We start from the raw sequence: 12,615 nt of genomic DNA on the forward strand, positions 1-12,615 counted from the left end.
AAGATTTTGGACATCTGTTGCTTCAAATACAGTGCGGGGGGTGGGGGGAACAGCCCTTACATTTCCTTGGTCATATGGCTTTCTTATCCTGCTTTTTGTTTGGTTCCTAGTTTAGCGGGCTAAGAACGTGGCACCCTTGGCCTTCTCTGGCCTGTTCTATTTAACACGCTTCAGGATTTCCAATGTCAAAAGGCACAGCCCACTGCAGGGAGGTGCAGATAATCCCGGGTTATAGGGCTCAGATTGGCCGGCTGGTCGTCCGCCCTGTGCCAAACCCTCCCCTCTCGAGTCTGTTTTGTCTCATGCAGGGCTGAGTCACACAGAATAGATAGATAGTTTATCAGCACATGTCCTACAGATCATATTATCAGCTTACAAATATAGCCCGTTAGCGCACAGGCGGGCAGGCTCCCCTGGTCGGAGCGTTTCCGGCCGCAGCGTGTGGCGGCCGCGGTGTAAACAGGCAGGCTCGGATTCCGCTCAGAGGGGGTTCAGGTTCGCAGCGTGATCGCGGGTAGGTGGGCGTGGGGGGGTCAGTGCGCGGCAGCTCCTGAAACTGGGGGTAACTGTGGGGAAAGCGAGGGAGGGGGTGTGTGGCACCTGCGGAGGTGGGGGGGGCAGTGCCACCTTGTTTATCTCTGTCCCTGCTGTGCCAAGGCTTGAACGTGGATGCAGGCAAGATTCCGCATCTATCTGCGTTTTAAGGCAGGGCCTGGAATTGAAGGAGAGGCTGTGGGCCGCCCTGTCCAAGCTGCGGGTCTGCTGGCACCTGTTCCCACACATTCCAGCTCCTGCTTAGTGAGTTACTCCCAGCGTCACCCTTGTACCCAAGGGTGAACTCAAAACCTTCTGGTCCAAAGTGCTGTCCAGGGGAGATAAATCATCTTTGTTTGTGCTTCTTAAGTGCCGGGGAGGGGATGATCAAGTGATGGGGGAAGTCTGACCTGCAGGAGAGCCTGGGGGTGAGGGTGGGAAAGTGACTGGAAACCCAGAGAATTGTCTAGTTATTCCATTGTGCTGGTGGTTCTTCTAATGACCAGATCCTCTCTGTTAACTCAGAGGCTGGGTATTCTCCCTAGGAACCTTCTGTTACCATGGCTGATAGAGAAAAATCCCCAGATGCTCGTGTATTATATCTCTTGTGCTTACCTTATGTTTAATTGGGAACAATGTCTGTATTAATTTCTTCTTTTGTTTAAATAACTGACAGCTTTTTGAGCTTTACTAGGTGCCAGGTACTGTCTTAAGCACTTGACACAAATGATCACTCGTGATCCACCCACTAATCCTATAAGCTCAGTGCTGCTATTACAGCATGTCCGCATGAGAACACTGGGGTTCAGAGAGGTTAGGTATCTGACTCAGGATGCAAGACTCCAGCCCTGCAGGCTGACTCTGAGACTGTCCTCTGTCTGGAGCCTCTGTCTCCCGTGGCCAGATTTTTCTAGCCTAAAAAATTACCATAAAATAATGGGTGTCCCCGGGGGAACTCTGATCAAGGAACATGAAACGTGACTTAATTTAGAATTTGGCTGAAATAGTGTGGCTGTTGTGACCGACCTCACTTGAAGATTTAGCCACTATTTCCCCCACTGTTTCTATCAGAAAACTCACTCTGTGTGCCAATTCTGGGGGTCCAGGCCTTATGTGAGGGTGGGAAAGAATTTGTGAGCCACTAAAGACCCTAGTCTGCCATAGTATTCTCCCACTATACCTTGGTGTCACTGGAAGTTCCTGTTGGTTATAGTCATTCCCTTGGATCCAGCAAGGCTGATGAGAGGCGTTTTCTGCACACGGAGAATACACCCGGAAGAACACTATGGAAGGCCTGGAGCTGGTTAGTCCAAGGGAATGAGCGCCCCTGGGGGCTCTGAGGAGCAGGTGGGGAGGAGGAAAGCCAGCCCTCTCTCCCTGTGTCTGGTCCAGGTGACCCCTGACACCTTCTCCCTCCTCCCCTGTTTGCTACTCTCCCCCTTCCCTGCCTCACAGAGGCAGCATCAAGATTGGTTTGGCATCTGAATTGTGGAGTTCGTTAAGTCTCCTCCCAGACTCCCCCAGGCCCTCCCCACTTTAAATTCTCTGAGATGTAAGCCCTGCCCCCTTCTAGCCCAGTCTGTCATTTGACCAAGATTGAGAAGACTGGATGACCCGTAAGTCTCCCCTCCCACGTGGAACCCTGGCATATGACTCTAAGTGGAAACTAGAGTTCTGGCTCGGGATAGCGGACGATTCTATAAAGTGGTTCTGATATACCTGACTTGGGGAGGGAGCACGGAAAACCATTCAACTAATCCCAGAAGAACAGTTCTTCCCGCTCTCTCACAGTCCCTGTGGGACTATCCACCCTCCTCCCAAACACACTTGAGGGCGTCCGTCCCCTTCTGGCTCCCACAGCAGCTCCTTCAGTCTCTGCTGTCAATTCCACACGCCGCTCTGAAATGTATCCCTTTAAACATCTGTTCATCCCTCCAGGTTGAGAGCTCAGAGGCAAGGACATCCATCTTTCTGCATTTAATGAGTGTCCCTAAATGTCAGTTATTTAGGGTTCCTGGGAGTCAGTGAGCAGAAGTACACTCCAAGTAAACAGGCTGCATATGTGGGGTTTCTGTGTCGAGGTTCAGAAGCAGGAGCCTGGCGCTTGTAGCCCCCTCTAGCTCCTGTGTCTGTGACTGTGTGACTTAGCGTCAGGGGCTGACTTGAAGGGTCAGGCTCTGAGCCCCAGTCTGCAGCCCCTCGGGTGGCTGCTCCTGTCAGTAAACCGTGTTTCTGTCCGTCCATGGGCAGATAAAGTATAATTGAACAAATGGTCAGATGATTCAACTTGTATGATATGCTGTTTAGTAAGTAAGGAACAGTCTGAAAGACAGAATCGCAGGGGGCTCTACCTTAGACAAAGAGGCCGGGAGGCCGCGCCAACGGAAGAACAGCAGAAGCTGATTCAGGGTGTAGGGGTGGGGGAATTGTTTGGACGGGGAAATGTCTAGGCAGAGGGAGCCGCCTGTGCAGTCTGAGGGGGGACGAAGCCGGTGGAGGAGTGGACAGGCTCTGAGGAGGAAAGCAGTGGGCGCGAGTGGGGGGTATGGCTGAGGGGAGGTCACGCCAGGGTCTTATTGGGCCCTGTGAGGAGCTGGGATCTCTCTCTCAGCCCAAAGGGAAGTCTCTGGAGGACTTGGGCCAGGTGGCAGCATGGTCGGGTTCTCCTCAGATGGTGATGCTCACCACTGTGTAGCAAATGGATTGGACGCGGGTGAGTAGGAAGTCAGGAGACCAGCTGTGAGGCTTTTGCACAACTGGGGCCAGATGTGGTGAGAAACGCATGCCCTCTAAGACCCACAGGATAGATTGGTGTGTGAATGAGTGTGTGTGTTTGTGTGTGTGTGTGCGTGTCTTCACAGTAGGTGATCAGGGTGAGGAAACAGAAAGCATAAAGAAATGACCTCCAGATAAATATGAAGTCATTGTCGAGCTGGGGAATTAAGGCAGCCGGGGATGGATAGATTCTAGATGAGTAAGTTTGGAGGGAATTGTGTTTCTTTTGAGATATGTGTGAGAAGTGGGTATGTCAAGGAAGCATAGACACCAGATCCCACTATAAACTAAGACTAATTTTTATAAGTGCCTCCTTTTTACTATTTTACCATTTTTTTATTGCTGCATAAAAATAATCCCAACATTTAAAAGGGTAAACGTTTGTTCTCCCATACTTTTGAAGGGTCCAAAGCCAGGAGTGCCTTAGCTGAATGGTTCTGGCTCAGGGTCTCTCATGAAGTCCAGATTTTGGCCAGGGCTACAGTCATCTGAAGGCTTGACGGGGGCTTGAGGATTTGCTGCCAAGACAGCTTCCACTCACGTGGCTATTGGCAGGAGTCCTCAGTTTCTCTCACGAAATTTCTCACGCAAAATTTCTCCATAGGTCCTTGAGCGCCCTCAGGGCATGGTGGCTGGCTTTCCCCCGAGTGAGTGAACTGAGAGAGAGGGTGATAACCCATCTCAGAAGTCACACACCATCACTTTTACCACATGATAGTCATTAGAAGTGAGTCCATAAGTCCAGCCCAAGGTCAAGGAGAGAGGAATTAAGCTCTAGCTTTTTAAAAAGAAGAAAGTCGACGCATTTGTGCGTGTAATTTAGAGCGCTCACATCCACCAGAACTTTGTGCCCGGGAAAACCAGAGCCGTTCGGGGAGCAGAGAGGAGGCAGATTCAGGAGCAGGGGAGCAGGTGCCGCTCAGTCAGCAGCCTGGGGGAATGAAAGCTGCTCTCTCTTATTGTTCACAAAGGCTGGGGTTGGCAAATGATCACCCACAGGCGGGGCACAGGGGCACTGCCAGGGCAACGTGAGCTGTGGAGGCCAAACCGGAGTAACACCCTCTGTTCCCATTCCCCCTAGGCCCTCAGCGCCTGTCTACCTGGCCAGCTGTATCTCAGTGCTGCCCAGGGCCCACGCTGGTTGCCATTCACATATTTGAGACTCTACTGCGGGCAAATGCCAGGCCCCAAGCAGTCGAATCTCTGCTTGAGGGTTGGTGAGTTAGCGTGTCACCGGCTTTCAGCCCACTGTCCGGCTTGAGATGAGTGGGAGGGGAGGACACACAGGCATCACTGGGGCAGAGAGCGAAGCTGACTATAGCAGGTCCCCCTTCTCCTGCCCCATGCTCGTGGCCTGCCAAGCCTTTTCCTCTTGGGTCTGTCGCTCACTCTGGTCCTGAGAATGTGGGCAGCAACTGGGCAGAAGCATAGATGCGAGCTCATTGCTTGGGCAGGCCCACGCCAGACAAGCAGGGAGGCCAGGCATTTTCTTTTTTGTTATAAAAGTACTTTCATAAAATATTTACTGTCTTGCCCTTTACTAAAAGTTTGCTGATCTTGCAGTAAAGCAAATGGTTTTTCCAGGAAAAAAAAAATTTGTTTCCACTGTGAATCCAACCTTTGAGCATCTCTGAAGGTTGACATTGTCACTCAGGGCCCGAAACACTGGAGGGGAGTGAACCTGACCACGCTTTGTACCTGTGTCCTTTTCTGTTGTAGTGAGGGACACAGTGGGTCCCTCCCCTCTCACAGTCCCAAGTATTTTCTTATCTGGAAGGTGCTCCATGGTTGTAGACACCATGGCCAAATCTAGGGAGACTTGTTCTCATGATTCTGTGCTCACGTTGTGAAGCCAGATCTCCAGCAGAGAACTGGCGTGAGAGTCCTCTTGGAACCGTGAGTCCTTGCTGTGAAGTTCATTGTGGGCCCAGCCTAAAGCTCTGCCTTCTTATGCTGCCTCAGGAGAGTCTCCTTGGTTGTAGTGTTTTCTCTGAGAGGTTAATGTTTTCTTTGCGTCCAGGGTTTGCAGACTGGACCCTGAAGAAGTTAATTTTTCTCTTCTGCTACAGTGTAGTATTGCTGTTGTTTAGTTGCTCAGTTGTGTCCGACTCTTTGCAACCCCATGGACTGTAGCCCGCCAGGCTCCTCTGTCCATGGGATTCTCCAGGCAAGAATACTGGAGTAGGTTACCATTTCCTTCTCCAGGGGATATTCCCGACCTAGGAATAGTGGATTCTTTACCACTGCGCCACCTGGGAAGCCTTTGGTATAGTATACTTTGGTGATATTTCTATAGCTCTGCAGAAAGTTAATGCTTAGAAAATTGCATTTTGTGTAATTACCTGAAAGAGTGGACTGAATGGAGGTCATGGTACAAAAAAGGAGATTAGCTTTGTGAATTTGCCAGGGGACTCTCATTCCCCCCAGGCTGCGTCCGTCCTTGAATCTGTCTCCTCTCTGGCTCCCCCATCCCCGCCCTGTCTCCAAATGGCTTTTTATCCCTGGATAGAATGACTCATGGGCTCTTGTCGTAAAACCACTTTCCCAGTCTCAGCCCCACCCGTGGGGCTATGACCTCCTGGGTTAAGGTCAAACCTGTTCAGTTGTCTAGGGGCCCCTGTCCTGCACAGGGTGCCAGCAACTGGGCTGGACCTGGGACTCAGGAGCTGGTGTTTCTCCGCTTCCCAGGATCTCTGCTTGTTACAGTGTAGATCCCCAGCATACAGTCACCACTTACTGTTCTTAGAGTCTCTAGTTTTCACTACGCACATTTGTAAGCAGAACATCTGACAGGCAATACTTTGACGTAAATCCTGGCACATTCAGAATCCCCTTAGTTGAAGGATGGTGCCTCTTTTTCTGCTTTGCAGAAAATGAAAATAATGAACGTGGTTAGATGACAATCAGGATAGATTCTTTCCCACCAAAATACCGAGACTAATGCTGGTTTAGTGAAAAGCCTTAGTTGCTCAGTTGTATCCAACTCTTTGTGACCACATGAACTGTAGCCCACCAAGCTCCTCTGTTCGTGGAATTCTCCAGACAAGAGTAATGGAGTGGGTTGGCCATTCTCTTCTCCAAGGGATCTTCCTAACCTAGGGATGAAATCTGGGTCTCCCGCATTGCAGGCAGATTCTTTCCTGTCCGAGCCACCAGGTTTACAACTATTTAAAAATAGAACACAAAGGCATCGAGAAGAGGCAATCTCTGTAATACAGGGACTTTAATTACATATCTCTAAATGCATAGAAATTAATGTACAGATCTGGTTACTTTTTGTGGATTTACTGACCTAAGAAAATTAAAGAAATACCACAAAAGAATCAGAGCCATGACTGGCTGATCTAGAACACACACCCTGGATGGCAAGCAAGTCTTCCAGCTTTAGTTATTCTTGGATGACTGGCTGTCTACACCACTCAGAAGCAGTTCACTTTATTTTGGCTTTTTGGTTTGCTTTTATGTGTAGACTTGGATTATGTGCAGAGATTTCCTCAAAGAAACTAGGCTGCCTGATTCTTTCTTTTTTAACAAGTATTCTCCATTACTGGCTATAGTCTTTAATCTCTTGTTTTCAGGCTGATGCTTGGCATTCCCTTATGAAAACTTTTAAAGTCAAAAGTCAAAACTTTTTAAAGTCATAAGTCGAAGCCTTAAGACTTCTGCAGTTTAGGGGAATTCCCTAGTGGTCTAGTGGTTATGATTCTGTGCTTTCACTGCAGAAGATGTGGGTTCAATCCCTGGTTGGGGAACTAAGATCCCACAGGTCACAATGTGTGGCTTTAAAAAAAGAAAAAAGTGCTCCTGAGCTAAAGGTAACAGAGTAAGCAAAGTGGTGACAGGAAAATTAAATGTAGAGATTTCTGGTTTGGAGTAAGATGGAACAGGCAGAGTCTTTACTGTCTGAGTCAGCAGGGAAGCCCAAGATGGAGCAAACACACTTAACCCATCTCTCCCACTAAATGCAGCTTTAAAACCTGGACATACTGCTCAGAACAGCAATATGAAGCCCCTGAAAAGTAAACAGTTTCAAGAGAAGAAGGGAAGGACACCAGAATTCAAAGTAGCACAGAACCTGTGGTCTCTTCCCCATTTTTTCCCCTCAAGTATTCCCCAGCCTGACTCAAGGCAGCCTGAAACCCAGAATTGAAGACAAAGTATTTAATTTTGCTCCAGGAGTGAGAATGGGGCTCAGAGACTGGGGGGAAATCCCTGTCTTTTTTCTTTTTCTTTTCTCCGCTCTCTCACGCCTCAGCCTACACAGGATTGTGTAACAGGAGCTGTGAAGGGCGCTGGGGAGAAGATGGGCAGTGGAGGACGTCAGTCACCCAGACTATGAGAGAGAGGGTCCTTCTTTTCTGATCGGAGAAACTGTGGTCCCCAGAGGGTGGAGGAAACTCTCATTGAGTTTTCCCTCTCACTGTCCTCCTGATGCTTGAATCAGCACAGTTGTAGGACATGCACAGTAAAGCAGGGTAGCTAAAGTCTCAGGTCTCTGACCAGAGGACTGAAAAGTGAGCCCCAGGAATCTGGAAGGACCAGAGAGATCACCAAGAGGGAGGGGCTCTGGAGAACAACTCCGAAAGGTTGCTTATGAGCTCCTGGCCTCATCCCCCAGCTGCACCTCTTCGGATCTGACCCTGAACAGCTTGTCCATGTCTGTTAGAACCAACCACCAGGATGGACCATCACACCGTCCCAGGTGGCCACTAGGTGGCACCCGTGGAGCAGCTGAAAAGTGCTGCCAAGTCAAGACGGATCTGTTGTGCGAATCACAACCTCAGGGGGCAGGTTGGAATTGAGGTCTGAACCCAACCAAACTGATCACCTGCTGTGTGAGCTATCACGTTATTGCCTCTCAGCTCAGAGTGCATCCTTCAACGTGTGAACTCTGTGGTATATGATGGAATTCCTCTAGGTATTTGTCCTCTGAAGTGAACATCATATTAACCTTTCTCCGGAGAGGACACTGCAGGGACCGTCTAGTAAGAACGGGTTTCCTGTTTTTCCCATGGTGGGTGGCTCACAAGACGAGAGGAAGTTTTTTGCAAATCATACATCTGGCAAAGGACCAGTATCTGGGATATGTAAAGAACTGCCACAACTCAACAATAAAAAGACAAACAGCCCAGTTTAAAAAATGAGCAGAGACTCTGAATAGCCATTTCTCCCGAGAAGGTATACAAATGGTCAATAAGCACATAAAAAGATGTTCAGCATCATTAGCTATCAGGGAAATGCAAACCACAAGACTCCCTTCACACCCACTGCGACGGCTGTAATACAAAGGGAGATATTAACCATGTCAGCGAGTATGTGGAGCTACTGGGACCCTTAGACACTGCAGATGGGAATGTAAAATGGTGCAAGTGCTTTGGAAAACAGCCTGGCAGTTCCTGAAAAAGTTAAACATAAAATTGACATATGACTCTCTAGTTCTCCTCCTATGTATTTACCCAAGAGAACTGAAAACATATGTACAAAAACTTGCACCATTTGCACATTTGTCAAAAATTTCCTTTAGGTAGAAGAGTTTTAAGGGAGACAAAAGACAGCCCCAGATGTCAGAAAGGAAAGAGGGGAATCAATTGAGGTCAGTATTTTCAGCTTTTCAGACTAAATTCATGGACCTCAATTGTTCAGCTGCACACACATAAGCCAATTCTCTTACTCATATTGGCAAGCCATTTGTGGAGAGCACAAACTTAAGGCAGAAGAGGAAATATTTGGTTTTGTATCCCCACTGACTGCTATTTAAAAGTGTCTGGAATTGGAACCGAGAATATTCAACAGCCATACTATTTGCCAACTGACGCTCTGTGTATTTTGCAGATCAGGAAATGGATTTAGCCAGATTTCAATGCTGTAGGTAGGGGAAGTTTAAAACAATATCTAGAAACTTGTGTTACTTCAATAAGGGAGAAAGTACGCCTGAATGGAATGAATATCGAAATATACTTTTTATTTTATTTTTTTGCAGTGAGCAAATAATCACCTAAAACAAACGGTAAAGTTGAGGTGGGAAAATAAAAAGAAGAGAGAAATGTCATTGAGTGGGCTGAGAGTGAGGCAAGCTGGGTGCAAATCCTATATTCACTTTCTTTCATTTATTCACTTATTCTTTCAATAAATATTTATGGAGAGCCTACTATGTGCCAGGTGCCATGCTTGGTCTCACCAAGAGGTGATGACCAAGATGTACCTGAGTCTGAATTTTCTTGCGTTTGGAAAACCACATAAACAGAGATCAGCAGCTTGTGAGGGTTCATGTCACAGGAAAAACCTACAGGACAAGTGCCCAGGCCGTGTGGTTAGTCCCAGGTGGGAAAGTGCTCAGTGGGGTTTGGTACAATGCTTGGTTTCTTACTTAATGGTGGTTGGTGTTTAGCCTCAGATAACCAGCATGTGTGTTTTAATTAATTCATCAAATTTATCTTTGAGCATGTTACAATGTATTTGGAAGATCAGATTCCAATAAATTTAATAGAATGTGGAACCATGAAGCTTGAGGAATGCCCAGGGGGCTTTAGGAACCCATGTTTCAGCTGAGGGGTTAAGAGATAAGTGTGATGTTCTAGAGGAGATGACCCCAGTTGAGTGCTGAATTTTGACTTACAGACAAGAGTCCTCTCAGATGTTAAGGACATTAGAAACTGCCATTCTGGAAGCAACAGGGCATTTCATCTTTAGTGATAAAATTGATTCACTCATGTTTTAAAGTTCAAGTTAAAACTATTTTCTTCTCTGTGTGTATGAAGCTGACATACATATGTTTCTTAAATAGGTAATTTCATGCTTCCAAAATGGGACATAAAGTGGTTGTATTCGACATTTCCGTCGTCAGAGCCTTGTGGGAAACTCGTGTCAAGAAGCACAAAGCCTGGCAGAAGAAGGAGGCAGAAAGGCTTGAGAAAAGCGCTTTGGAAAAGTATGTGTTCTCTGTACTTGCTTTGCACTTTCTTTAGCGAATAGGGAGGCTGCAGTTATGTTGTAGAGGGGGTGCCTCTCCTCTGAGATTTCTCCCTGTCAGTGACACGTGCTCACTGGACTTCAGAATCTTCACGCTGTTGCCCACAATGAACATTTGATTCCTATAACAGTAACACGCATAGCTATAAGGACCCACATACATTGCAGGCTCCGCGCTAGCCATGGAGAGACAGCAATGACATGATAAATGTCTCCATAGTAAATTCTGGGAAGACTGCTTAGCTGCCCTCAGCGGGCTGTCTGATGCTGTCCCCCTGTGTGACCACGTGAGGGCTGCCGTCTGTCTTGTACTCAGCCCTCCTCTGTTGAGCTGAACACTAGATAAGATTCATTGCGTCGATGCTGTTTTTACCTAGATTGGAATGATGTGGTTTGACTGCTATTACACACTCTTGAAGTAGGAGTAAAAGAGAGTTACTGTGTATGTGAAAACTAAGTTGAGTGCTTTGGAAAAACTACGTGTGTGATCAGTATGAACCACACAATTGAATTAACACTGTGCAAGATGGATACAAGTACAGTGAGCTAGAAAGGTTGCATATTCAGGTGGCTTTGCACATCTGTAATTTTTACTCCTTGTGAAGAAACTCAAGCTAGAAGTCTCGGATGATGTGTTATGGGTGTGGTTTATATAAGAAAGGGCAGAGTGGGATTCTAACTGCAGATCCATTCTCAAAGGCAGTCCATGACAGCCATATCAAGTTGGCAAATGGTGACATATGTTGATGCTTTAGGATAAAATCAAAATGTGTAGGATATGAATGTCTCTTTATTCTTGCTTCTCCACTTCTCTGAACTATTTCGACCAAACAAATACCTATTCTGATCATGCTGGGTAATGAAACTGCTACTTGTAAACATCACTGCAAGGGGCTCTGTTACCTCACTTCGTGGTGTTTCATTTTGTAATACTGTATTTGTCCCAACACTTAAATGTTATAAGTAGAGATAAAATAGATAACATCATTCTACATGAATGAAACTCAGTCATTTAGAGGGAGAGCTAGAGATGCTATTGTTAGGCTCTAAGTGAGGAATTTTTCATCCAATGAGGCTGTTGCCATCTAGGCTAAGACTGTGGGCTCATTTCCTAAGGAAAGAGTTTTTATTTGCACATTTACTGATTTAATTAATAGAGTCCTAATGACATTATTTTGTATGTTTATATTGTATTTGAAATTCTACCAAAATTGACTCAAGGGGAAGATTATTCAGTTAAATGAGTGATAGAGTATAAAGGCAATGATGTTTTATTTATGTTAGTTACTCTCAAGGAAGAGAATAGCATTGTAAAAATAGTTTATATTCTCATTGTGACTTTCCTCTCATTAGGTTTCAAAGGGACTAAGACATAAACATTTAAAAAAGAAATCCAAAGAAGATTTAGTATTTAAATATTTTTAAAGTCGCATATCTGATTTCCTTTTTTTCTCTGTTCTATGTTGACTACCAAGATATGTGAAATAGTCACATCAATTTGTAATTTATAATATAGGAAAGATGTATTGGGTAGGACTGAATGGGTATCTTTTCACTGCATTGCCAGAATCTACTTTTAGGTTCTGTCTAAGAAATGAAGAAGGAAAAATTAGAAACATTAGTCTGAAAAGTGCTCAGTGAATAGAAGACCTCACTGTGGCTGTGCTGTTGGCTGTGAAATTTCTGGAGGACTTCTTTTATTAGTTCAACCAGTATCTTGTATCTAGGGTCTGGCCTGAATCCCTGACTACTATTAGAGCTAGCTGCTGCTGCTGCTGCTGCTAAGTCACTTCAGTTGTGTCTGACTCTGTGTGACCCCATAGATGGCAGCCCACCAGGCTCCACCGTCCCTGGGATTCTCCAGGCAAGAATACTGGAGTGGGTTGCCATTTCCTTCTCTAATGCATGAAAGTGAAAAGTGAAAGTGAAGTCGCTCAGTCGTGTCCGACTCTTTGCCACCCGGTGGACTGCAGCCTACCAGGCTCCTCTGTCCATGGGATTTTCCAGGCAAGAGTACTGGAGTGGGTTGCCATTGCCTTCTCCATTTAGAGCTAGAGCTACAGGCAAATATTTAAGTTCATTTTTATCAGATGGTATTAAAATATTTAAATTATACTGAAAAACTAATAATGAAAAGCAAATCACCCCAAACCGCTGCTAGTATTTCCCAGAGGAGTCCACTTCTAACTTTTTTTGGCATTTTTTCTGGTATTAAGTTCCTATTTCTTCGTGTGCTGGTATTTTTAAATGTATCTGTTTTATTACATTGTTTGGCACAGTGGTAAAGAATCTGCCTGCCAATACAGGAGATGCAGGAGATGTGGGTTTGATCCCTTG

At 46.2% G+C, this 12,615-nt stretch overlaps 1 protein-coding gene across 2 annotated transcripts in view; it reads left to right on the forward strand.

The window, feature by feature from the left end:
• The first annotated feature begins 371 nt into the window (after positions 1-371).
• Positions 372-12,615, forward strand: part of LRRC2 (leucine rich repeat containing 2) — a 36,603-nt gene continuing 24,359 nt past the window's right edge. The window contains exons 1-2 of one of the 2 annotated variants that reach the window (XM_043885546.1): positions 372-514; positions 10,094-10,237. In XM_043885546.1, the coding sequence (XP_043741481.1) occupies positions 10,113-10,237 (125 nt within the window). In that variant the 5' untranslated portion in view covers positions 372-514; positions 10,094-10,112. The remainder of the gene's footprint in view (positions 515-10,093; positions 10,238-12,615) is intronic. The other variant, XM_043885547.1, reaches the window with a different exon arrangement.

The sequence above is a fragment of the Cervus elaphus genome, chromosome 24 (assembly GCF_910594005.1).
Source record: "Cervus elaphus chromosome 24, mCerEla1.1, whole genome shotgun sequence".
Lineage (NCBI taxonomy): Eukaryota > Metazoa > Chordata > Mammalia > Artiodactyla > Cervidae > Cervus > Cervus elaphus.